The sequence below is a fragment of the Eubalaena glacialis genome, chromosome X, assembly GCF_028564815.1.
Source record: "Eubalaena glacialis isolate mEubGla1 chromosome X, mEubGla1.1.hap2.+ XY, whole genome shotgun sequence".
NCBI classification, from domain to species: domain Eukaryota; kingdom Metazoa; phylum Chordata; class Mammalia; order Artiodactyla; family Balaenidae; genus Eubalaena; species Eubalaena glacialis.
In genome coordinates this window covers 12,900,294-12,926,986 of record NC_083736.1, presented here as the reverse complement: position 1 = coordinate 12,926,986, position 26,693 = coordinate 12,900,294, and the positions used below count along the sequence as shown (strand labels likewise).

Genomic DNA, 26,693 nt, shown 5'->3' with positions numbered 1-26,693 from the left:
ATATATCCATCCTGAAACCTCCCCACTCCCGCAGCATTTAGCAGAGGGCCTTGTACATAGTTCCATAGCTGTCGTTCACTAGCTCTCCAGCTTACCTGTTTTCCAGTTGAATTAGTCTCTGTTTTATGAATATATATTTAGTTTCTCTCAGTGAGATTTTGAGTTATTTGTATGTGAGGAATCGGCTTTGCACTTCTTTGCATTTTCTCACAGTGCTGGGCAGTTAGTTGTAGGTGTTCAATAAATACTTGTTGAAAGGAATTAGTGATGGAATTTACTAATTTTCCTAAGCATGGTTAAATCTTTTGAGGTTTATAATTGACCCAAGGAAACACTCTTATTAGCATGTAATGCCAAGGACTTTGCTTATTAATTAACCTATTAGGCATGACATTGAAAGTGTAAGTGGAAACATAATACAGGATTCACTTCCTTGTCCTTTTCTACATTGGAAAGCAGCCAGTTTCGGACTTTAATAATTGCAAATACCATCAACAAGAGATTTCAGGAGATTCCTAAGCTGGTTGTTTCTGAACTTGAAATTCATATTATGGTGCCGTGTAGTTAACCAAGTTTGTAATCGTATGAGAAATGTACTACCATGAGGACTAAATTAAGTGGGTCATCTTTTTTGTAGGACCTGATGACACACAACAAAAAATAGAACCTCATCACACAGCCGTGCTGGGGGAAGGTGACAGTGTCCAGGTGGAGAACAAGGTTAAGTATTAAAAAACTTTAATTCTCTTTTTTCCAAAATTTTTTCTGCATTAAAAAATTTTAATTAATTTTTAAAGGTTACTTTCCATTAACAGTTATTACAAAATATTGGCTATATTCCCTGTGTTGTATAATACACCTTTGAGCCTACCTCACACCCAATGGTTTGTACCTCCTAATCCCTCACCCCTATATTGCCCCTCCCCCAGCACTGGTAACCACTAGTTGTTCTCTGTATCTGTGAGTCTGCTTCTTTTTTGTCAGTAGTTTGTTGTATATTTTAGATTCCACATATAAGTGATATCATACAGTATTTGTCTTTCTCTGACTTACTTCACTTAGCATAATGCCCTCCAAGTCCATCCATGTTGCTGCAAATAGCAAACTTTCGTTCTTCTTTATGGCTGAGTAATATTCCATTGTATATATGTATTGCATCTTCTTTATCCATTCATCTGTTGATGGACACTTAGGTTGCTTTAATTTTCTTAACTTGTACTTTCTACTAGTTTCCAGGAAAATGCTGAAATCTCCTGTGTACCTGGAAAATTTTTTCTCTTCCTCCGGGAAAGAAACTATGCCACAAGTTTATCAACCCCTTTCATTAACTTCTGTTATTTCTACTGGTTTATTTTAAGGTTTTATCTACATTGATTCCTCATCTTTAGGAATCATTGAAAGTCCGTATTGTTTACCCCTAGAAATTTGAATCTGAAGGCAGCTCTTCCTTGTCTCTCACTTTTTCTTTCTTTATACAATTGATTGATTTTATCGTTAGCATAAGTGAAAATGGATCAGCCCTTTAGGGGTATAAATATAGATCTACACACATAGTCCCATGGAGCCCTCTGAAAGTCAGCCCCATGTTGAACTGAGAGGAACATATGATCCATTTCATAGTCCTTTTGTGTTGAGTCCTTGCTTTTTAAGTAAAGTTTCTGATATTTTAGGAGTCCGAGGAGCTTTTTTTAATCCAGATTGCCAGGTTTCTTCCTTGTGTTCCTTCCTTTATTCCCTTGGACTATTCGCTCACCGTCTTGTGAGCCTATTAAACCCATCTGGCCACTTTGTGACATTCTCATAAGGAGAATTGAAGAGACAGTTGTGCAGAAGCTCCTGCAAAGATGAATTTTGAAAAGTAGGGATGAAAACTATGTTGGCGTGCAGGTGACTGGCAGAGAGGCCATCTGCCTGACTGCCAGCCCTCCGGCCCTGGTGTGGTAGAATGCAGTGGATGTGAGGAATGATTATATCTTAACCCACTTTGCTGACAGCTCCCCTACTGCCGCTTTAATCCTCTGCAACACCTCCAGGAGCAGTGAAGTAAGGCGAAGCAAAACCCCATGAACTCCAGAAGAAATGCGTATCTCAGGGTCTGTGCTCACTATAATTAGGTCGAACTGTATGGAACTGCCACTTCTGACCTACAAAAATGGCGATTTCGTCTGTTTTCACCCAGTGCGTGAAAGAGGCATGGAAGCTATATGTAGGCCAGACCCTACTGACAGCAGATTAGTCTGTGACATGATCTGGTTTAACTTGACAACCTCAGTCCTTCCTATACTATAGCAGAGGGCACATTGCAGACGATAAGGATTTGGAAGCTGAAGCAGAGCACCAGCAAGAGGTGGTGAGGGGGTCCAGAAAGAGAGAGGCAGCAGGATGGAAAAGAGTTGACTGAAACCATCAGTTCCTTGGCCCCAGGGGCATGGTTCTGTTGTGCGCCCTTCTGTGATTTTGACTGTGTATAAGTGTAGCCTGAGCCATCAAGACGTTAGAAAGAGTTCTGTGAAAAAATTTATTCCAAAAAATTAACCTTTAAATGGGCACGTATCACGTACATCCGTGAAGACTAGAAAGTCCCCTTAGATACAACGGGAGGAGCCTGTGACGGTGTGAACCACTCACTAGCCATGTGACTTTGGACACAGTTCTCAACCCCCCTGAGAGTTTCTGAGAGTTTCTTTTTCTGCAGAGTTGAAATAATGATGCTAACTGCGTGGGGCTGTCAGATTGACTGTGTGAGATGACGTAGGTCAACGGTCTAGGCCACATCTAGCCCAGGGGTCAGTACTTTATGCCCAACAGGCTAGATTTAAACTTTTTCTAAAGGGTTATTGAACCCCAGCTACACCCATTCATTTCCGTTTGTCTGTGGATACTTTCATACGACAGTGTAGAGCTACGTGGTTGCAACAGAGACTGGATGGCCCACAAAGCCTAAAATCTTTATTCCCTGGCTCTTTACAAGGACAAGTTTGCTAATCCCTGGTCTGGTACATAGTGGGTGCCCAATGATGGTAGCTGGAAAGGTCACTGGTCTAAACACCTGATGTGACAGGTAGTCATGCCACGTACATGTTACCTAATGAGGATTTATACCTTAGGCCCCAAGGTTTAGGTTACATGAGTTTGTACAAAGGTCCTAAAGGACCCTAATTCACTCGGACTCCAGGCCAGGGGTATCTTCACTTGGAACTAGACTTACCCTGAGGATTAAAGAAGGAAGCTGTGCCTTCCCAGTTCTCCCTTATTCCCATGTGCATGGAGTTGTGGGCAGGAATGAGGAGTTGGTATATAGTCCCCAGCTTCCCTCTGGCACTGCTCTCCCTGCCCTTTCTCTGCTTCTTACTCTGTGTCTTCACCATCATGCCTGTCTTCCTGGTGGCTCAGGAGCCTGGGCAGTTTCTTGTAGAATGGCCAGTCCTCCAGGGCAGGCGAGGAGGGCAGGGAAGAGTTGATGTATCGATAGATCATATCTTTTCTCTCCCCAGGTTTCCCTGCTCCATTTTAGCATTTGACTCATCTTAGACCAGCACATTTTAGGCTGCAGGGACCCCTACCTTTTTCACTCAGAGTGTGGATTGTCTTTTGTGACTGTATTCTGAAGTCTTCCATGGTGGGTAGCAACTGCAGGGGGCTTGGTTTATGCTGGATTGAAGAGTCTTTAAGCCAGACTCTCTGACTTCTTAGAGGAAGCCTAAACCCCAGCAGTGCCTTCAGAATGGCCTTAACTTTTTCATTGTTCTTAGAGATGGGGATCAACCCTGGGCTCCTCTGGACATTTAAGCCTGGACTGTAATGGTCACCCTGGAACAACCTCTGTTTCAAGCGGTAAAGCTCCCTGTGCTGCTTTGGCCCACAATTGGTACCCTGGTTGCCAAGATGGCTCCATGATCAGGAGCACAGGGATTTGATGTGGAGACTTGATCTCAGCTTAAAACTCATGTTTATACTAGTGTCCTATTGCGAAAGTGTTGAGCCTCGTGGATTAGCAAACTTACTTGCAGTTTGTCAAGGTAGACAATCAGTTCCTCATTGACTGCCATCAAAACCATACTTGAGAATAAGGATACTCTTCAACTGGCACCATTCACGGGGAATTCATTAAACTAATACAGATTAATATTTGATTAAAATAAAGACCGAAAGACAACTAAAACACCCTTTTAAAGCTAGAGACAACTTTTTGCTAATGTGTAAAAATTCATAATGAAATAAACCATTAATCTTCAAAAACTGGTAACAGTTCACTGTTTCCTCTTTCAATTGGCCTAAGAAGTATAAACAGTGAAGTCTAGTAAGAACAATTACATGCAATTAAGTCCTGTTAAAGCTCAGTTTCTTTCTGATAATGTTTTCAGGTAATATTTCACCATAATAAATGTTCCTGATGCAAAAGCATGCCCTTAGTTTCCTTCTCGGAGTCCCACTGCCATCTCAAGCTTTGTATTTCTGATTAATCAAACAAACTCTGAGTACATACTCACAGTGTAGAAGTTATCAACACCTTAAATAAATCCTAGCGCCTTCATCTGGGCTTCGATCATTTATTGTTGGTGTCAGTGGAACTCAAGACATGTCTTGCCAGTATTTATGGAATAACAAAGAGCAATTTGTAAAAGTAAATTATTACGTAAACCCAGAAGGGCCTGACTCGAAACTAGGAACTCTGAGAATGTGTGCCAAAGTGAAAGACATGGTCTGGGCCCCAAAAGATCGTGAGTTTCAGTTGGGGCAACTGTCCATGAAGCAGTAAGTGAACTTCTGTTGCCTTTGTGTGAGGGTCTCTTCATCAGAACCTAACAGGGCACTGACTTAGATCCACACAGGGACTCATGATCTTAAACAAGTCTTTCTTTCTCTTTGCTTTGGCCTGATTTTCATCATTTGACACTGTACCCAAGGTCGCCATAGAGAAGGACTTTTCAAGATAGCAGCATTCGGGACTTGGAGCCACAAAAGCACTCTTCTGAATATCCAGAAAGATGATCAGCTTTCACCAAAGAAGGCTCGTTAAGGGAGGAAAAAGGATACACTTAAGAAAAAAGAAAAAGACCCAAAACATCTGGCTTAGGTTAGAGGAGAAGGGGCCAGGCAGAGGTTAATTTTGTAAAAAAAAATCATTCAGAGAAGCTTGGACCAGCCTTCAGCTTTCTTTCTTTTTTTTTTTTTTAATTTTTATTGGAGTATAGTTGCTTTACAATGTTGAGTTAGTTTCCGGTGTACAGCAAAGTGAATCAGTTATACGTATACTTACATCCAACTCTTTTTTTTTATAAATTTATTTATTTATTTATTTATTTATTTATTTTTAGCTGTGTTGGGTCTTCGTCTCTGTGCGAGGGCTTTCTCTAGTTGCGGCGAGCGGGGGCCACTCTTCATTGCGGTGCGCGGGCCTCTAACTATCGCGGCCTCGCCTGTTGCGGAGCACAGGCTCCAGACGCGCAGGCTCAGTAGTTGTGGCTCACGGGCCCAGTTGCTCCGCGGCATGTGGGATCCTCCCAGACCAGGGCTCGAACCCGTGTCCCCTGCATTGGCAGGCAGACCCCCAACCACTGCGCCACCAGGGAAGCCCCCATCCAACTCTTTTTAAAATTCTTTTCCCATTTAGGTTACTACAGAGCACTGAATAGAGTTCCCTGTGCTATACAGTAGGTTCTTATTTATCAATTTTATACATAGTAGTGTATATACCTCAATCCCAATCTCCCAATTCATCCCATCCCCCTTTCCCCCTTGGTATCCATACGTTTGTTCTCTATGTCTGTGTCTCTATTTCTGCTTTGCAAATAAGTTCATCTGTATCATTTTTCTAGATTGCACATATAAGCAATATTATATGATATTTGTTTTTCTGTTTCTGGCTTACTTCCAACCTTCAGCTTTCTGAAATGGAAAGCCCAACTCCCAAACAACTCAGCACCCAGCAGTTGAATCATTTTTCATTTCAGACCAAATGCAAGTGTCCTTTTATCCTACTGTCTGACTTATAAATGAAAGTCATCATTTGATTTGAGTAATATCAAAAGGAGCAAAACTTGTATTTTGAACACTTTATTATTATTCCAAACTGTGTAAACTGTAGGACACGTTTGTCACTCACAAAAGACGCATCTTCTGAATTAAGAAACTTATATTCTGAGGAGTCGCACACCCATGGCACAAGGAGGTAGGCCTTTCCTTTCCCCTTCTCTTGTGACCCCCGACCCTTTCTCCTCTGCCTCCTGACCCTAGAACTCAAGTGTGTATCCCCACCAAAACCAAACACCTCGAAACACTTTTTAGTGATGTCTTCCCTCAGATTAAATTATAAATGATGTAGCACCAGCGATCGGAACTGTTTTTCTAAGATACTTTTCTTGAATATGTCATTTGATTCGCACTGAAATTCCACCCCTTCAAAGCCCTTAGGTAGAAACCTTCCCCTTTCTTGGGGACTATTGGGCTATTGCATAGTAGTATGCACAATTTAACTTATTCATAACACTGGGTCATCAGCATGTATATTAATTACTGTCCTGAGCTATAAAGTGTGACGATGTCTTTAGGGCCTGCTGGCTACTACAGTAAGTGGTCCTAGACTAATTTTTAAGCTTCTGTGCCTGTTTTTCATGGTTTTTTTGGTGTGTGTTTAATTTCCATAATTGACGTTAAGCTGTCCATTTCCTTGTATTGCTGTATAGTAGTGCTTTCCTGTCTTCTAGCTTTGAATCTCATTGATCGGATAACCGCAAAGCTTAATTATTAACGTTGTGTATAATGTGAGAATAAGTGGAGATTGAGTGAGGGTCTGTACTAAGGTTAAAAGACTAAACTTTAGTGTATGGGGTTTATGACATCTATTTTTAAAATTTGAATTAGCAGAAGCCTTTTTAGCTTACTCTTTGATTTTCAGCTGAGTTCACATTGGCATATTTTGACAGCAAATTGGGTTATGGATACATAAGGTGATGTGTAAATAAATACAGGCCTGGGAATGGTTAAACAGATGTTTTTTAAACATGAAGAAATGATTAAAGCATCCACTGGGTGGATGTACTAAATGCACAGCCCTGGGACTGTAGGGAGTAAATTAAGACTTTTGCAGAAACCATTCGACCCTAAATTCCCTTTTAATTGTTTAAAGTTAGAGGCAGAAGGAGAAACAAATGTCGGTTCTGTAATATACAAATATTTCTAACTACATGGAAGATTAAAGACTTCGTTCTTCATATGCTTCATGTTAATTGAATCCAGTGATAAATCTTCTGGTACTAGTAACATTATAATTATTTCTAATTAAAGAGCTTTCTATGAGTAGGAGCATATAATGTATTATCACATATTTATATTATCACAAGTGTGATGGGAGGTTCTTCTGCTGGTTTCTCTGGCATTACTGGGTCAGAGGACATCAGCGATAGGAGGGCTTGAAGTCATATTGTCAAAGTGCTCTCTAGAAGGATTACAGCACCCACTTAAAATCTCCCAAATGATGTATAGAAAAGTGTATCTTTCCCTGCATCCACACTAGCACTGGATTTAATAATTAATATTTTTTTTCAGTTTCAGGGAAAAAAACCTAATCTTAATTCTAAACAAAACCTTTTAGAGACTTTAACACAATAGGACCCTTTTGGAGAGAAATTTGCCTGAGCAGGTATCTCTGGGATTTTTTTTAAAAAAATAAATTTATTTATTTTTTTGTGTATTTTTGGCTGCATTGGGTCTTCATTGCTGCGCGCAGGGTTTCTCTAGTTGCGGCGAGTGGGGGCTACTCTTTGTTGCAGTCCGCAGGCTTATCACTGCGGTGGCTTCTCAGAGCACGGGCTCTAGGCACACGGGCTTCAGTAGTTGTGGCACGTGGGCTCAGTAGTTGTGGCTCGGGAGCTCTAGAGCGCAGGCTCAGTAGTTGTGGCGCACGGGCTTAGTTGCTCCATGGCATGTGGGATCTTCCCAGACCAGGGCTCAAACCCGTGTCCCCTGCATTGGCAGGCAGATTTTTAACCACTGCGCCACCAGGGAAGCCCCCTGGGATGTTTTTGTAAGGTTCCATTTATTTTTTTTTAATAACTTTATTTATTTATTTATTTATTTTTGGCTGTGTTGGGTCTTCGTTTCTGCGCAAGGGCTTTCTCTAGTTGCGGCGAGCGGGGGCCACTCTTCATCGCGGTGTGCGGGCCTCTCACTATCGCGGCCCCTCCTGTTGTGGAGCGCAGGCTCCAGACGCGCAGGCTCAGTAGTTGTGGCTCACGGGCCCAGTTGCTCCGCGGCATGTGGGATCTTCCCAGACCAAGGCTCGAACCCGTGTCCCCTGCATTGGCAGGCAGACTCTCAACCACTGCGCCAACAGGGAAGCCCAAGGCTCCATTTAGTGCAACATTTCTGGGGCATATTTTACATTAATAGTAATAAATGTCAAAAGTAATAAAATGTTACTTTTGGATTTGCATAAATAATCTTCCCTTTTAAAAATTAAATTTTTAGCAGGAAATTATAAACTCTATTATAGGCCAAGTCAATTACATTGTTTGTCATAAAGATGTTTCTAGTTAAAGAAAAATCTTAATTTAAATTCTCCTTCTTTATTAGAGAAGGTTATTATTTTGGTGTTCGGGACATATTCTTGAGTTCTGATTGCTACCAAACATCTTAAAGAATAAGCATTTCCATATCGTGCATTGCACAGAAAATATTTCTGGAATTTATCTTTAGAATTAGGGACATCATCCCTTTGGCCCGAATGTCAACTTCAAATCATTCCTAATCAGACATTCAAAAATAAGGCTGTTTATTGTTTGATGGTCTCTTTCTCGACTTTAGGATCCTGAGAGAAGCCACTTCATCCTGATTGCTGGGGAGCCATTAAGAGAACCAGTTGTCCAACATGGTAAGCCCCAAATGATGGCGACTTCTTTGGTTGGTTTTCCTTTTCTTTGAAAGTAGTGTACATATATAGGGTCACAGGGAAGAAAGCTGGATTTTTGTCCTCTCTCCATCTACAAAGTTGAGGATTTTGTTTCATTTCTCCATTGTGAAAGGAAAATATATACATGGTTTTCATTTCTACATTCATTCTCTTTCTTTTAAGGAAACATTTCTTGAGTATCTACCACACGTAGGACATTGAGGTTTGAACTGTGGGGAAAAGAAAAATAGTGTTTTTTACATAGTGTCACAGGGAATTTCAATTTAAAAAAAGATTTTGTGGTCTACTGGGGACTTGAGTATCGTTTTTATCTTTACCAAAAATAACAGTGATTTCTTTCTTTCTTTCTTTTTTTTTTTTTTTTTGGTCGCGCTGCACTGCTTGCAGGATCTTAGTTCCCAGAGACTGAACCCAGGCCCACGGCAGTGAAAGCACCGAGTCCTAACCACTGGACTGCCAGGGAATTCCCATAAATAACAGTGATTTCAATACTGTCCTTGTAGTCTATTGTATTTTTAGTGAAAAATGGGGACCTCTTAGGAATATTTCTTTGGAAGTTTCTAAAATATTTGAGTCACTCTTAGTTTATTTTAAAAAACAAATAGAGGGACTTCCCTGGTGGTCCAGTGGTTAGGGCTCAGCGCTTTCACTGTCATGGCCCCGAGTTCAATCCCTGGTCGGGGAACTAAGATCCCGGAAGCTGCATGGCACAGCCAAAAAAATAAAAGAAAAAAACCCAAAGATATAAAACAGGTAAACAACAAGGTCTTACTGTATAGCACAGTGAACTATATTCAATATTCTATAATAGACCATAGTGGAAAAGAATATACATGTGTGTATGTGTATATATATGTATAACTGAATCACTTTGCTGTACAGCAGAAATTAACACAACATTGTAAATCAACTATACGTCAATAAAAACAAAACAAATAGAGATAACTGTACTTGGAGGCAGAAAATCCTGGAATAAGGACTCATAGTAGTCACTTCAATTCTTTGTCTTGACTTCCTCAAAATACTGTTGTTTGATTGAATGAGGAACGTCTAAAAGCACCTAGAACCCAACCTATTACTTAGATAAATGCTACAAAACATAGTGTATGTCCGCTTATCTGATTATTAAATTTAACATGCATTAAAATCCCATTACACTACCTTGCCTTGCCTACAGGTATGCACAGTGATTTCAGAAAAAAAAACCCGGCTGATCATAAATTTAAAGAACACTGATTATTTTTATTTTATTTATTTATTATTTTTAATAGAACTTTATTGGAGTATAATTGCTTCACAATACTGTATTAGTTTCTGTTGCACAACAAAGTGAATCAGCCATATGCATACACATGTCCCCATATCCTCTCCCTCTTGCGTCTCCCTCTCACCCTCCCTATCCCACCCCTCTAGGTCATCACAAAGCACTGAGCCCATCTCCCTGTGCTATGTGGCTGCTTCCCGCCAACCATTTTACATTCGGTAGTGTATATATGTCCATGCTACTCTCACTTCGCCCCAGCTTCCCCCTCCCACCTGTGTCCTCAAGTCCATTCTCTATGTCTAAATCTTTATTCCTGCCTTGCAACTAGGTTCTTCAGTACCATTTTTTTTTTTTTTAGATTCCATATATATGTGTTAGCATAAGATATTTGTTTTTCTCTTTCTGACTTACTTCACTCTGTATGACAGACTCTAGGTCCATCCACCTCACTACAAATAACTCAATTTCGTTTCTTTTTATGGCTGAGAAATATTCCATTGTATACATGTGCCACATCTTCTTTATCCATTCATCTGTCGATGGACATTTAGGTTGCTTCCATGTCCTGGCTATTGTAAATAGTGCTGCAGTGAACATTGTGGTGCATGTCTCTTTTTGAATTATGGTTTTCTCAGGGTATATGCCCAGTAGTGGGATTGCTGGGTCTTATGGCAGTTCTATTTTTAGTTTTTTAAGGAACCTCCATACTGTTTTCCATAGTGGTTGTATCAATTTACACTCCCACCAACAGTGTAGGAGGGTTCCCTTTTCTCCACAGCCTTTCCAGCATTTATTGTTTCTAGCTTTTTTGATAATGGCCATTCTGACCGGCGTGAGGTGATACCTCATTGTAGTTTTGATTTGCATTTCTCTAATAACTAGTGGTGCTGAGCATCTTTTCATGTGCCTCTTGGCCATCTGTATGTCTTCCTTGGTGAAATGTCTATTGAGGTCTTCCGCCCATTTTTTTAACTGGATTGTTTGTTTTTTTGATATTGAGCTCCATGAGCTGTTTGTACATTTTGGAGATTAATCCTTTGTCTGTTGTTTCATTTGCAAATACTTTCTCCCATTCTGAGGGTTGTCTTTTTGTCTTGTTTATGGTTCCCTTTGCTGTGCAAAAGCTTTTAAGTTTAATTAAGTCCCATTTGCTTATTTTTGTTTTTATTTCTGTTACTCCAGGAGATGGGTCAAAAAAGATCTTGCTATGGTTTATGTCAAAGAGTGGTTTTCCTAGGTTTTCCTCTAAAAGTTTTATAGTGTCTAGTCTTATATTTAAGTCTCTAATCCATTTGGAGTTTATTTTTGTGTATGGTGTTAGGTAGTGTTCTGATTTCATTCTTTTACATGTAGCTGTCCAGTTTTCCCAGCACCACTTATTGAAGAGGTTGTCTTTTCTCCATTGTATGTTCTTGTCTCCTTTGTTGTAAATTAGGTGACCATATGTGCATGGGTTTATATCTGGGCATTCTATCCTGTACCATTGATCTATATTTCTGTTTTTGTGCCAGTACCATACTGTCTTGATTACTGTACCTTTGTGGTATAGTTTGAAGTCGGGGAGCCTGATTCCTCCAGCTCCGTTTTTCTTTCTCAAGATTGCTTTGGCTATTCGGGGTCTTTTGTGTTTCCATACGAATTGTAAGATTTTTTGTTCTAATTCTGTGAAGAATGCCATTGGTAGTTTCATAAGGATTGCATTGAATCTGTAGATTGCTTTGGGTAGTATAGTCATTTTCACAATATTGATTCTTCCAATCCAAGAACATGGTATATTTCTCCGTCTGTTTATGTCATCTTTGATTTCTTTCATCAGTGTTTTATAGTTTTCTGAGTACAAGTCTTTCGCCTCCTTAGGCAGGTTTATTCTTAGGTATTTTATTCTTTTTGTTGCAATGGTAAATGGGAGTGTTTCTTTAATTTCTCTTTCTGTTTTTTCGTTGTTGGTGTATAGGAATGCCAGCAATTTCTGTGCATTAATTTTGTATCCTGCAACCTTACCAAATTCATTGATTAGTTCTAGTAGTTTTCTGGTGGCATCTTTAGGATTTTCTATGTAGAGTATCATGTCATCGGCAAATGGTGACAGTTTTACTTCTTCTTTTCCAATTTGTATTCCTTTTATTTCTTTTTCTTCTCTGATTGCCGTGGCTAGGACTTCCAAAACTATGTTGAATAAGAGTGGCGAGAGTGGGCATCCTTGTCTTGTTCCTGATCCTAGTGGAAATGCTTTCAGTTTTTCACCATTGAGAATGATGTTTGCTGTGGGTTTGTCATATATGACCTTTATTATATTGAGGTAGGTTCCCTCTATGCCCATTTTCTGGAGGGTTTTTTTTTATCATAAATGGGTGTTGAATTTTGTCACAAGCTTTTTCTGCATCTATTGAGATGATCATATGGTTTTTATTCCTTAATTTGTTAATGTTTTGTATCACATTGATTGATTTGCATATATTGAAGAATCCTTGCATCCCTGGGATAAATCCCACTTGTTCATGGTGTATGATCCTTTTAATGTGTTGTTGGATTCTGTTTGCTAGTATTTTGTTCAGGATTTTTGCATCTATGTTCATCAGTGATATTGGTCTATAATTTTCTTTTTTTGTGATATCTTTTTCTGGTTTTGGTATCAGGGTGACAGTGGCTTCATAGAATGAATTTGGGAGTGTTCTTCCCTCTGCAATTTTTTGGAAGAGTTTGAGAAGGATGGGTGTTAGCTCTTCTCTAAATGTTTGATAGAATTTGCCTGTGAAACCAACTGGTCCTGGGCTTTTGTTTGTTAGAAGATTTTTAATTACGGTTTCAATTCCATTACTTGTGATAGGTCTGTTTATATTTTCTAATTCTTCCTGGTTCAGTCTTGGAAAATTGTACCTTTCCAAGAATTTGTCCATTTCTTCCAGGTTGTCCATTTTATTGGCATATAGTTGTTTGTAGTAGTCTCTTATAATCTCTAATATAATCTTATATCTCTAATCTCTAATATAATCTTATATTTCTGCAGTGTCAGTTGTTTGTGATTTCTCCTTTTTCATTTCTAATTTTATTGATTTGTGTCCTCTTCCTTTTTTTCTTGATGAGTCTGGCTACGGGTTTATCAATTTTGTTTATCTCCTCAAAGAACCAGCTTTTAGTCTTATTGATCTTTGCTATTATTCTCTTCATTTCTATTTCATTTTTTTCTGCTCTGATCTTTATGATTTATTTCCTTCTACTGAGTTTGGGTTTTCTTTGTTCTTTTTTTTTTTTTTTTAGTTGTACCTTTTAATTAATTTATTTATTTAACATCTTTATTGGAGTATAGTTGCTTTACAGTGGTGTGTTAGTTTCTGCTTTATAACAAAGTAAATCAGCTATACATATACATATGCTCTTCTTCCTCTAGTTGTTTTAAGTGTAGGGTTAGGTTGTTTATTTGAGATTTTTCTTGTTTCTTGAGGTGAGATTGTATTGCTCTAAACTTCCCTCTTAGAACTGCTTTTGCTGTGTCCCATAGGTTTTGGGTCGTCGTGTTTTCATTGTCATTTGTTTCTATGTATTTTTTAATTTCTTCTTTGATTTCTTCAGTGATCCCTTGGTTATTTAGTAGCACACTGTTTAGCCTCCATATATTTGTGTTTTTTACAGTTTTTTTTCCTGTAGTTGATTTCCATTCTCATAGCGTTGTGGTCAGAAAACATGCTTGATACGATTTCAATTTTCTTAAATTTTCCGAGGTTTGATTTGTGACCCAAGGTGTGATCTGTCCTGGAGAATGCTCCATGTGCACTTGAGAAGAAAGTGTATTCTGCCACTTTTGGGTGGAATGTTCTGTAAATATCAATTAGATCTATCTGGTCTATAGAACACTGATTATTTTTAAAATAGTCTTTTTTGTTTTATTAGTAGCTTAAGGGAAAAGCATTAAATTATACTCCACCTAGCCCATAGCGTTTGACTCCATTTTGCAGACTTCTGATTTCCACTCCAAGGGTTCATAGTTCTCATTTTCTTTTGGTTGAACAGCCCTGAAATAGTTTGTTCTTCTGGAACAAGCCTGCAGACAGATTGAGTAGGGTCATCATCTTTATTAATAGCAGCTAGAATTTAGGTGGGAAAAAGATGTGTGGGATGGAAACCTTTTCAGTTAAGCGATGTCCTCTGCATCAGTGATGAAAACCAAGACTCCACCTACCATAGGCGACATTCATCCCCTGTGAATCTTCTCCCAGAGGCTTGGAACTCGGGGACACTGGGTGTGCCAGCACACACAAATTCGGATTAACCAGACAACATAGAGATGGCCCCTGAAACCTCAGCTAATGAGAGGCAAAGCATTCTGCTTGTTTGTGTTATTTATTTATTTTATTTTGCTGACTCTTTCAAACCCAGACGTTTAAGTTTTTCTTTTACCTGTGCATGTTTGAAGACCACCACAGCCATCTCTCGACTATTTGGGAACCAGTACTAGTTGTTGAGGAAAACGGAATCCAGATGTTCCCCTTATTTACATAACAAGATACCTCAGTAGCATTTACTGTCTACTAGGATTGGTCAAAGTGCTTTCCAAATATTAATTCATTTAAGCTTAAAAACAACCTGACAAGGTAGGTACTCTCATCCCCACTTTATGGATGAGGAAGCGGAGGTGCAGAGGTTCGTTGGCCACATAGCTGGATTCACACTCAGGCTGTCTGGTTTCTGACCACCCTGCCCTTCCGCCTCTCACCGTGCCCGGTTGCCCCTTGCTCTGTCCTGTGGCTTCTCTGCTGGGAAGTAATTGTCAGTGGTGGAGCTGGGATTTGAACCCTAGTCTCCTAAACCCTTGTCTTGTGCTCTCTCCACTATAGGAAGTTTCTACACAGTGAGAGATTCAACTCACACCATTTTTATTACAGGAGAGGGAGGGAGTTCAAAGCTTTAATTAGAGAAGGGATGAAAAGTGTAGTTTAAAAGAGGATTTGTGGGATTATTGATAACTAGCAAATAATTTTCTTGTTCAATTAAGAAACATGCTTTCTGGGGGAAGTAATGTACAGCATGGTGATGATAGTCAATAACACTGTGCTGCATATTTGAAAGTTGCTAAGAGAATAGATCTTAAAAGTTCTCATCACAAGAAAAAAAATTCTGTAACTGTGTATGGTGACAGATGTTAACTAGACTTATTGTGGTGATCATCTCCCAACATATACAAATACAAAATCATTATGTTGTACACCGGAAACTAATATAATGCTGTATGTCAGTTATACCTCAATTTCAAAAAAAAAAAATTAATTAATTTAGTTATATATTACCCCCCCCCCCAAAAAAAAAGAACAGAAGAAAAACAAAAACATACACTTTCTGGTTTCAGTTTTCTTCTTCTTCTTGAGGATTTGAGGAGATGAGCTTCCTCACCTTGGCTTTGGAGGGCTCACACTTCCAACGCTTCCCTTGTTTCTCAAAGTGGTCCATGGGCCAGCAGCATTGGCATCACTGGAAAGAGAGTTAGAAATGCAGAGTTTCAGACCCCACTCCAGACCTCCTGACTCAGAATATGCATTTTAGTAAGATTCCCACGTGATTTATGTGCACATTATGATTTGAGAATCACAGCAGAATACCCCAGAGAAGTGTCAAGATGGAAGCCCGGAAGTGTACTGTTTGTACAGAAAAGTAATTGAGGGAGGGGAGAGGTGCTCCACAAGTCTCATCTATAGCAAAATTATGACGTGCAGGAAGTCAGTCCTTGGCCCAGTACCTGCTCTCATTTTCTCTGTTCCATCTCCCTTTCCTCTCTGCGTCCTTTAAAAAGGTGGCTTTTCCAGGATGCCCTCTTGGATTTGCTATTTTTTTTTGCATATGAGGGCTCTCTCATTCTTTCCTACCTAGTACAGTCCACATCTCCATCTCCAGGTGAAATTTCTCTTTTGAGCCCCAGACCCCTATTTCCAACAATGTACCGAGCACCTCTGCCAGGAAGCTATGATTGTCTCCAGCGCCTTCATGTCAGAATATCCAGGACTGAGTTCCTTGCTCTACCCACAGCTTCCTGTGTCTTGTGTCTCAGTTACCCTTAAACAATTCCACCATCAACTCAGCCTCCCAGGCCAGACATCTTCTCTACCCTGATGCCAAAGTCTTCTTCTAAAAACTGCAGATCAGATCACATTGTTCTGTCCTTAACCCTTCAGTGATTCCAGATCACCTGCAGAATTATGTCCAAACTTCTTCCCATAGATGGCGTCCAAAACCCAGAGGGCTCGGGCCTCTTGCTACATATCAGATTCCATCCTCCTTCTTTTCCCCACCCTCACGTCCTCCTGCAGGCCAGTCCTGAAAACGCCGTTCCCCCACGTCTGCCTGTTCAGACATCACCACGTTTGTGAATTCTGTCCTGGGCTCCTCCTTCTCCCCTTTCTGTGCTGATTCTTTGGATTTTCCATACTTTTATCATTCTGTGTATCACACTGCTTTGCAATAATTTGTTTTCATATCTGTTTGTGTTATAGATTTCAGGTCCTTGAGGGGAGAGAGTCTGTCATTAATTTGTCTTTCAGCTTTATGTCTCTAGCTCCTAGCACCATGTTCGTCATTCAATAAGCACGCAATAAATCCTGGATAGATAGGTCATTGAGTGAATGAATGAATTTACACACCTGCTACCTGTTTTCCCTTTCTGTTGCCATCCTATTCCCTGCAATCTCCCAAAAGGCCTCAGCGTCATCAAAGCATGTGATCCTGGGTCTTCCTTCTCAAGTGCTAGAGTGAGTGCCGAATCTGTGCTGATATGCCAACAGTAGTTAAGAAGTTTGCCTGTGTTATTCCAAGTTTTAAGTTATATTTTAACCCCGGTCTCTCAGAGAAAGCCTCTTAGAGGAAGCACTTCGTAAAAGGTTCCTGACGGCACCTCTGAAGACTGGGGGAAGAAATATACTGACCGAATGGACAAATCTGTCAACCGCTTTCAAGACACTGCCAATGCCATATAAGAGCTGGCCTCGTTTATCCAACAGGTGGATGCTCCTACAGTATGTGAAGAGAGGGAAGAGACAGACATTTTGCCTCCTGGTCGATTAGGGGAGGACTTCTTCTACACTTTTAGCAAAAGCCAAGTTCAGACCTAGGAATTAGACTGTGACCATGGGCCAAATCTGTCCACTGCATGTTTTTGTAAATGAAGTTTTATTGGAACACAGCCATCCCTAGTCACTTCTATATTGTCTGTGGCTGCTTTTGCGCTTCAGTAGAAGAGTTGAGTAGTTGAGACAGACACCGTTTGACCCACAAAATCTAAAATATATACTGTCTGGCCCTTTACAGGAAAAGTGCACTGACCCCTAGAGAATCCAAAATGTGATGCTTTCTTGACTTGAAATTTTTATAATCTCCTTTTTATTGTCAGTGAGATGCTACTAATTGTCAAAAATGACTTAGACCCCTCATGCAAGGACACAGCCTCATATACTGTGGAGATACCAACACTGTGACGAGATTTGCCAATTTAAAAAATCAGATCAGTTAAATTCTTGACATCAGCCAATGCTAGTGCAACTGACAACTACAGTAAATCTTAAAAGTTCTCATCACAAGAAAAAAAACTTCTGTACCTATGTATAGTGACAGATGTTAACTAGACCTATTGTGACGATCATTCCCCAATATATACAAATATTGAATCATTATATTGTTCACCTGAAACTAATATAATGTTATAGGTCATTTATACCTTAATAAAAAAATAAAGATAAAGAGAACTAACAGCTACAAAAATGGTTGTAATAGAACCAAACCTAAGAATGTTTTGAATAAAGAGATTGCCATTGCTGATGACAGCCTGCAATGGATGAGTGAGATATAATTGCATTTGTTTATCTGAAGTTTGGTCTTTATAATCATACACAATCGTAGTCAAGAAACTTGTATTACAGTCCTCGGAGATTGGATGCTGCAAAAATAACCTTCTGCTGTTCAGATATGCCTGAGTTTGTTTCAAATTAAGAACTACAGAAATACATACCATTTTCGTGGTAGAAGAAAATATTCTCGTCACCCAGAACTTTCTGAATGTCTCTTTCTGCTCTAGGTCCATTTGTGATGAACACAGATGAAGAGATTTCTCAGGCCATTCTTGATTTCAGAAATGCGAAAAACGGCTTTGAAAGAGCCAAAACCTGGAAATCAAAGATTGGAAACTAGTGACAAGCACAAGGGCAGGTCTGGCTGCCTTCTAGAATTTTGCCCTTTGTGGCATCCACCCGTTCAATGCATCCAATTTCCAAAGCTGACTTCGCCAGTGCTTCTAAAGAATTCCACACTCAAGTGATGACATGTTTTCTATAGCAATGTCTGTGAGATATTTCCTGACCCAAGCAAATAAACCTAATTGTTGCTTCTTTAAAAATCAGTGTTCTTCATTTCAATCTAAGTTACTTCTGTTAAAAAAATTATTTTGTGTATGTTTTCCTTTTCATGGGCATGTGGATATTTTGTCGTCTTTGTGCCTGTGTGTTTTTTAAAGCACGTTTGATTACTTTCTGTGTGTCACTGATGGAGGTGCGTGAGCATCTGAGGTCTCTTTCTGAGCAACGCAATTTCGATGCCTGTGTGCTGGGGTTTCATGTTACAGGTTATCTGCGTGGGTAAAGTAACAGCAGTTCTGAGCGTTTCAGTCAGTTTTCAAAACTGCCCTGCTATTGGTAGGGACACGACAGGATTACGGCCAAGACTTCCCTGCTTTTTCTGCCAAAATCTGTGTCAGATTTAAGACACATGCTCCTGCAAGCTTCCATGAGGGTTGTGAAAAAAGTTTGAATCCACAACTGGGTCCCAGCCTTCTGTAGCTGCAAACATTGGTGGCCAAACCACCTCCTTCTAAAACAACTCGAACCTGGGGCATAGGGGGGGAAGATTTTTTTTTTTTAGTTTGCTGGAAATGAAATGGATTTAGAGGCTTTCTCATTTCAAGTAGAAGACATGTCCACTTCCTGATTATTTTTGGAGCATGTGAACATTTAAACTTTTTTTCGTTTCTCTCCCCCCCATAAGATTGTGCAGAAAGGTACCTTGACTAATTGATTTTGATCACAACTGATTATTTGTTTTTCCCTGTGAACTCCTGGGGTTTCGAACTTTCCTTCTGGAGAATGCCTTTTGAACCAGTTTGCTCTAGCTGCCTGAGGTCAACTGCTTGGTAATCAGTGGATATTAGAATATTCAAAATGTACAGGCAGTGGGCAGTGGTGAATATTTTCATGATGTCTTCTCTGCAGTTGGTGCAGGGCTCCAGTTATGAACATGGACCAGTGAAGGTAGGTGAGCTCAATTTTTCATGTGATGCAGATTTTTAAGTTGGCTTATACAGAGGATGTTCTTTCTTTGCCGCCACTATTTTTGAGACAGTATAAAAATGCAGAACACTCCTCGTAGTGGGCAGGATATATTCTGTACTTGTTAATGAGTATTCTGTTTCTTGCCATGAGTTTTTGAAAACGCTGGGGGTGGGGGCTTTTGGAGATGTAATAGGACATGAAAGTTTCCCCTCAACTGTATGTGCAGATGGCACAGTGATTTTTTTTATTTGAAACATATTGATTTACAATGTTGTGTTACTTTCTGCTGTACCACAGTGATTTTCTCATGAAGCATTGACCTGTTTTTATGACACATAACTTTGTGGGCTGTTTATTTTCAGGTCATCTGTGAGCTTGAGCAAACGTTCCTTTATTTAGTTAGTTTAGTTAGTTAATTTCTTCTGTAAATCGAAAACTGCCATGCTTTCTACAGATGTTTTCTATCTGGTTTTCCGAATTACCCATTGCCACCATCTAGAAAAATCTTTTCTCTGAAGTCGTTTTGGTCCTTTGCTTTTTGAAACGTGTGTAAAACTCAACCATAATCAAATCTTTGATTCTATGAGCAAGCATCAGATAGAGCCCAATGAACTGAGAGTAATGAAAAAAACTTAACTGGTATGTTACTGACTGAACACTATTTCGCCCAGTTTTATTGTATTTCATAGACTATAATGTTTTTCTCAGCTTTGGATTTTGAAAATGATTCAGATATAATTGTTTTGACTGAAGTGGTGCTAAATCATTATTGATTTTGGAATTTCTGGCCGTGAACAATCAAAGTGGACTTGAGTTTTTGTAGCTGTCGTTAGGAAATGCATTTTCAACAAGGGTGATATCGCCCCCAACAGGGGAAAATTGGTCCTTGGGGGTGAAAACGTCTTACTCTTATGTATAAAGCACAGATGTACTTACACTACAGAAAGAGATACACAGTATTTCTGCGAAGGTTGAACTCTGTGTTAGGGGTAGAGAGTCACCTTGCCCAGCAAGCGACACCTTTCTAACTTTCCAAATTCCAAGCGGACACGAGAGAGATCACCGTCGTTCAGCTCCACTTCATTGCCACCAGCCTGGATGTGGGATCTCAATGCCAGATCGCAGGTAAAAGGGAATCTCATTTTGAGCCTAGGGGACAGGAGGAAAAAAATCAGACTTGTTTGAAGTAAGTAAGGCTTTTCAGGCTGTTCAGCTGTTTTTAGGTCCACCCAACCCCTGGCTCAATTAAATCTTTCCGATGCGAAGGAAAGGCGTGCGTACAGTTAAACAGAAGTTCGGGCGTAGATACGAGTGGGTGGTGAGGGCTAAGGAGGTATATCATATTGGTTATTATACATTTTCTTTTCCCCCGTAACTTTCTCTTAAGAGAAAAATCCAAGAAGAAATGTGTTTCTTAATGTTAATGTACTTCTTGTTTAAATCAAAATTGAGTATGAAAGCATATTCAAGATGGTAATGGTTTGGACACTGGGATATGAATGTATTTTGTGCTTTTTGAGATAAAAATGTTTCATTTAGAGGTCCGTGAGCGTGTTCTTCTCTCCACCCTCCCCTCTTCTAACCACCTCTTTTCCCAAAAGGATGGCAACGATGCCAATTCTATCGCTAGGTTGCCCTTCCCCCGCAGTGGTCACTTTCTAGCCTTGAACATTCTCCTATTTTTTCAGCTTAGACTAGCAATGCCTCTAGTACAGTTACACGAGTCTGTGAACATTTTTTTTTCTGCAGTAACCATGCAAAAGGCTACCAATACCCTGCACAATTGCTCTCAATGCCATTTGAGTGTAAGGCATCCTGATTTCATTAGTCTTGCCAGCTGTACTTAGGACAGCTGTTTGGGGTCAGTAGTGCATGGAATTTGTGAACTGAGATAAATCTGTTGGAAAATCTCAACTCAAATCTACTGTGCATACTGTTTAGCTGCGAAGTTTTTCAATCTAAGCAGAACGTGTTTTCTTCTAGAAATAAGATTAACCCAGTGCCTCTTTCTGGCTCACTAGTATAATCAGATTAGCCACCTAGATATGGGATTTATTTCTGTGTCTGTTTTCTCCAGCTTTTACATATGTTGAGGTAGTCATATACAGTTGCACAGAGCGTGCACTGCACAACTCTAGGATGCTCCATCCACATAGTCTCACGTCTGTATGTGACAGCCCTGAGTACAATAGTGTAGACATTCTGGGCATTTGATAAATAAATACCTGCAACCTCACTATCCTGTCGTTCACATCGACCTTCTGGCCAGCACTGTTTCTGGTGTATTTGATAAACATTGCTTGTCACCAGGAATCTTGGCACCCCCTTAAGTCACTAGGGGAAGCCATCACCATAAATCTTTTCAAAGTCACTGATGCAGACATACCAGGAGAGTGACAAAGGATTAATTCCGGGTCCTGGTAGGTTTGCCCCACTCTTCTCTGACGGAATTTGTTTCCTTCTTCCCCACACGACCTTTTAGCCCCCTCTTTCATAACTTCACTGGTGGAAGACTATTGCTGAGTGGTGGAGTCATTCAAACTCGGCCTGAGACTGGAATAAATCCAAGATCCACAGGAATGTGGGACACCTCTAAGTATCATGAGAAGCCACATGGCTCACGAGACTTCATAACATTTGTGTCACTTGCCTTCTCCTGAAATTGTCTCTAAAGGGAATTGAATAACAAGGACTAAGATGCACCTTCCATATTTAATTCCAGGAAGCAGACCCGCCCCCACTGCTCTCCCTACGGTCGTGCACAGGGAAGTCCATTGACTTCGTTGCTAGTCAGATGACCCAACGAGCTCGTGCCCACTTTCATATCAGGCACCATCCTTGGCACAAAATACATTTGAAATGTTTTCCATTAATTTCTTCTTCATTTATGGCCTTATAGGTAAATGTGTTGCATTACATGCTTCTGTACACAGATCTTTTCTATCCTTAACTGGTGGTTGAAGCTTTTATATCACTTTAGCCTATTATTGCTATTCAGGATACAGTAGGACCCTCTGTATCTTATAGCTTGAATATAGTACTTCCTTGTATGACTTATTTTTTAATTTACAACCCCTGATTTGGGGAATTCCCTGGAGGTCCAGTGGTTAGGACTCTGTGCTCTCACTGCCCAAGGCCCAGGTTCACTCCCTGGTCAGTGAACTAAGATCCCACAGGCCGCATGGTGTGGCCAAAAAAAACAACCACCTGATTTGGACTTGGCGGATTAGCCTTTAGTATAGACCCCTAAAAGCTCTAGAAAAAAAATCACATTAAAGCTGCATGTTGAGCGAGTTTCATTAAGGAACTGCTCTTCGGACAGTCTTATAAAGACAATTTATGGAATGAAAATGCAGTATTTGGACACACGGATGCTTCCATGTAGAATGTAACGTAGGACGATCTGGAACTCCCAGGCACCTTTATCATTACCACAGTGGCCTAGAGGTACTAGAGGAAGAGGGACACAAGTGACAGTAAATTGTTCCTGAGCACATTTCTAAGCTCAGCTCTTTCCCACCACTTGAGATTAACAGAGAGGGCGGGAAACTATCCACAATTGGGAAAGTGATTGAGATGAGGTGAGATGAGACATTTCTTTTTTTTTTTAACTTTTTATTTTATATTGGAGAATAGGTGATTAACAATGTTGTGTTAGTTTCAGGTGTACAGCAAAGTGATTCAGTTATACATATACATATATCTATTCTTTTTCAAATTCTTTTCCCATTTAGGTCATTACATAATATTGAACAGAGTTCACTGTGCTATACAGTAGGTCCTTGTTGGTTATCTATTTTAAATATAGCAGTATGTACATGTCAATCCCAATCTCCCTATTTCTTCTTAGGTTGCTTTTATGGTGGGAAGGCCCCTTTTTTTTAATTTATATAAATTTATTTATTTAATTTATTTATTTTTGGCTGCGTTGGGTCTTCGTTGCTGTGCGCGGGCTTTCTCTGGTTGCGGCGAGCGGGGGCTACTTTTCATTGCGGTGCAGTGGCTTCTCTTGTTGCGGAGCACGGGCTCTAGGCGTGCAGGCTTCAGTAGTTGTGGCTCATGGGCTGTAGAGCGCAGGCTCAGTAGTTGTGGCGTGTGGGCTTAGTTGCTCCGCGGCATGTGGGATCTTCCCGGACCAGGGCTCGAACCTGTGTCCCCTGCATTGGCAGGCGGATTCTTAACCACTGCGCCACCAGGGAAGTCCAGAAGTCCTCTTTTCTCTCTGTCTTACCACTAGATCTTATAGTCTCTACCAAGATACTAGGACATTATAAAGCAAAGCCACTCTGAGGCCCCCCTGCATCATGAAAGTCTTGACTGGTTGTGGTGTCCTGTTTCTAAAGGCTCTCCCTTGCCTCTCCTTAGCACTTCCCAACATGTGACAATTCATTTGTTTATTTATTGAGCACGTACTGTGTCGGATGCAGCAGGAAATAAGGCAGTGTTTCAACTCTCATGAAACTCATATTCCACGTGTGGCGGGTGAAAAGTGCCATGAAGAGAGTCAAGAAGGGGGCGGAGACACAGAGGGATGGGTCAGGGGGAGACCTCTCTGATTCCGTTTCCTTTGTGCAGAGCCCTGGAGGAAGTGAGGGAGGCAGAGGCCACTTTTTGCAGTGGCCGTGCGGAGGGGCCAGTGTGGCTGCAGTAGGGAGAGCGGAGGCCAGAGCCGTACTTCCGGAGGTTGGAGAAGTAGCCAGGGCAGATCACGTAGAGTGTGGCTGCGTCCCAGGAAAACTTCATGCACACTGAAATTTGAATTGTGCATCATTTTCATGCATCACGAAATAGTCTTCTTTCCATTTGTTGCAACCATTTAAAATTGTAGGAAGGATTTCTTAGACCACAGGCCATATAAAAAGAGGCCACAGGCTGGATTTGGCGCACAGGTCAGAGTTGGCCAACCCTGATCTGTATCATTACACTATTTTATCCTATTCATGGGACGTATCAGTACCTGACATTTTTTATTTGCTTGTGTATATATAGGTTTATTGCTTTGTCACCCTCCACTAGCATGAAAGCTTTTTGAGGACAGGGACTTTTCGTTGTCTTGTTTACTTCAGCTTCCCAATCACCTAGTGCAAAGGTGGAATAGAATGGATACTAAAAAAGTATTTGTTACTGACTGATGGGCTAGGCGTCTAGGCTTTGAGATACCCAGGCAGTATATCCACCCTGTGCTATTTTCCTGTGGAGATTAGAGAGGATTGGGCTGGAGGTGTCAAAGAATCCTGCAGTATTTTTTCTGCCGTAAGCTATCCTAGAAGGTGTTTACTTCTAGGAGCCAGTTATAGATGGAAGTCACCTTAGCCCATTTTTCCAGCTTGGTGGTCACAGAAAGAGATGGCTAAGCAGCATCTGGCCACACAGCAGATATGGATAAAACTTGGACACCTGGATGATTTCCTTCATCTTTGAGATCCTTGAAAAGTGCTGTGTTTTCATCCTGCACCACGTGATTTGTGAAGATGTGGTAAATTATGGCAAAGTACTCTGGGCAGATGCTCAATCAGTCAGGCTAGGCCAGGGTCTGCTGTGATAACAAACACACTCCATATCTCTTGGTGGCTCCTAAACAACGGAAGGTGTAGTTATTGCCTGTACCACGTGACCCTCCTGGTTTGTCCAGGGTGAGCTCCACATCAGGATGAAGCTGGCTGGGCATCCCCATCTTGAATGCCATTAGTCACCATGACAGAGGGAAGGAAAGCCCTGGAGAGCCTCACCCTGGCAGTTAAATTCTCTGGCCTGGAAGTGACACACATCACTTCCGGTCACAGCCCCTTGACCCCCTGCCCCATCCAACCACCAGGGGCCAGGAAGTGCAAGCCTTCCATGTGCTCAGAAGGTAGAAGGCTGGAACTCTTTGGTGAGTAGTATTAATGACTATAGTACACACAACTTTGGTCACTTCTAAGTGTTTCTGAACTTACCATTGAGATGGGAGGTGACTGTGGTTGGACACTGGGGTAGAATCATGGAAGGAAGACACTCGGGTTTCTTTCTGCTGCTCAGGAGGCTCCTTTTTCTTGGGAAAAGGAAAGCTGTACATTCAGTTCAGTGAACATTTGTGGAATGTCCACCATGTGCCGGGCACGTGAGTGGAAATGACATGTTTATAAAATAAACATGTCTCAGTTATTTGCATATCTTAACCAGCAGCCAAGGAGCTCAGCTTGGCCTGTGAGAAGGATAATTTTAATGCCTGAAACTTTAAGTAATAATGAAAATTTTAATGAGTCTCTTTTTTGTCATTCATTGTCATCTAAATAATTATACCACTCACATCTTTGAGAAAAGTATTGCTTTCCTGAAATCTAGGTTTGCCTAAAATCATTTCTGGAGAAAGAAAATGACATGTGTCGAATGTTGCTATGGCAAAGGTTTTGTTGTTACTTACTGTTCCATTTTGGATGGAGTTAGGAAGAGTGTGATTTTGATTGAAGGAATACCCTGAGTTCATCCTATATAAGAGACCCTCCGAAAAGAACAGTTCATAACTTGGTTCATAACGATACTCTCACAGCAAGACTGGGGACCATTGCGCGTCTTAGACAATGCAATGGTTATGGGTGAGGAAGAGGAGAGCAGTGGATGTTGGCACGGGACCACTGCATCTTTAGGAAGAAAGGTGAAAACGGGCGTTCTGGGCTGACTGCCAGTGGCACGGCAGGGCTGCCTTGTAAAAAAGAGGATGAGGTTTGGCATAAAGATCCTCTGTCCACCCAATGGATTATGTTACACTTAGGCTGAGATAGGGCTGTAGCAGTTAACTATTACAATAATAATGCAGTGTGACAATCCAGTCCAAATTCCAGTGGCTCAAAACATCGATAACCTATTTTCACTGACGTTACTGTTGGTCAGCTGGAAGGCAGAGGATCAAGGCTGGAGCCATAGGTTGAGTATGGGTCTGCTCCACATGACTCTCATCTGCCTCGGATCAGTGAGCCAGCAGGGGCAGGTGCTTACGGTGACGGTGGAAACATAGGAGGGCTGTGCGGTCATAAATACATTTCAGTCCTCTGCTTGCATCATGTCATAATATCCCATTGGTCAAAGCAGGCCACGTGGCCCAACATCAGTGGGGCTGAGAAATACACTCCTGTCTTGGGCAGGGAGAGGACGGGTGGAGGCATGGAGGCGGTGGAATTGTTTTTAACAATAACCTAATTACCATAAAGGCTTTGGATGGTTTCCTTAGATGTTGGGCCCT

General features: G+C 40.8%; 2 protein-coding genes across 2 annotated transcripts in view; both read left to right on the top strand.

Annotated features, from left to right (window-relative positions):
• Window positions 1-18,519, top strand: part of PIR (pirin) — a 105,381-nt gene extending 86,862 nt beyond the window's left edge. Inside the window, exons 8-10 of the mRNA XM_061178824.1 lie at window positions 638-720; window positions 8,806-8,872; window positions 18,229-18,519. Of these exons, the coding sequence (XP_061034807.1) occupies window positions 638-720; window positions 8,806-8,872; window positions 18,229-18,341 (263 nt within the window). The 3' untranslated portion in view covers window positions 18,342-18,519. The remainder of the gene's footprint in view (window positions 1-637; window positions 721-8,805; window positions 8,873-18,228) is intronic.
• An 809-nt stretch (window positions 18,520-19,328) lies between these two features.
• The window catches only part of VEGFD (vascular endothelial growth factor D), a 35,236-nt gene continuing 27,871 nt past the window's right edge, over window positions 19,329-26,693 (top strand). Inside the window, exon 1 of the mRNA XM_061179055.1 lies at window positions 19,329-19,453. Within this exon, the coding sequence (XP_061035038.1) occupies window positions 19,364-19,453 (90 nt within the window). The 5' untranslated portion in view covers window positions 19,329-19,363. The remainder of the gene's footprint in view (window positions 19,454-26,693) is intronic.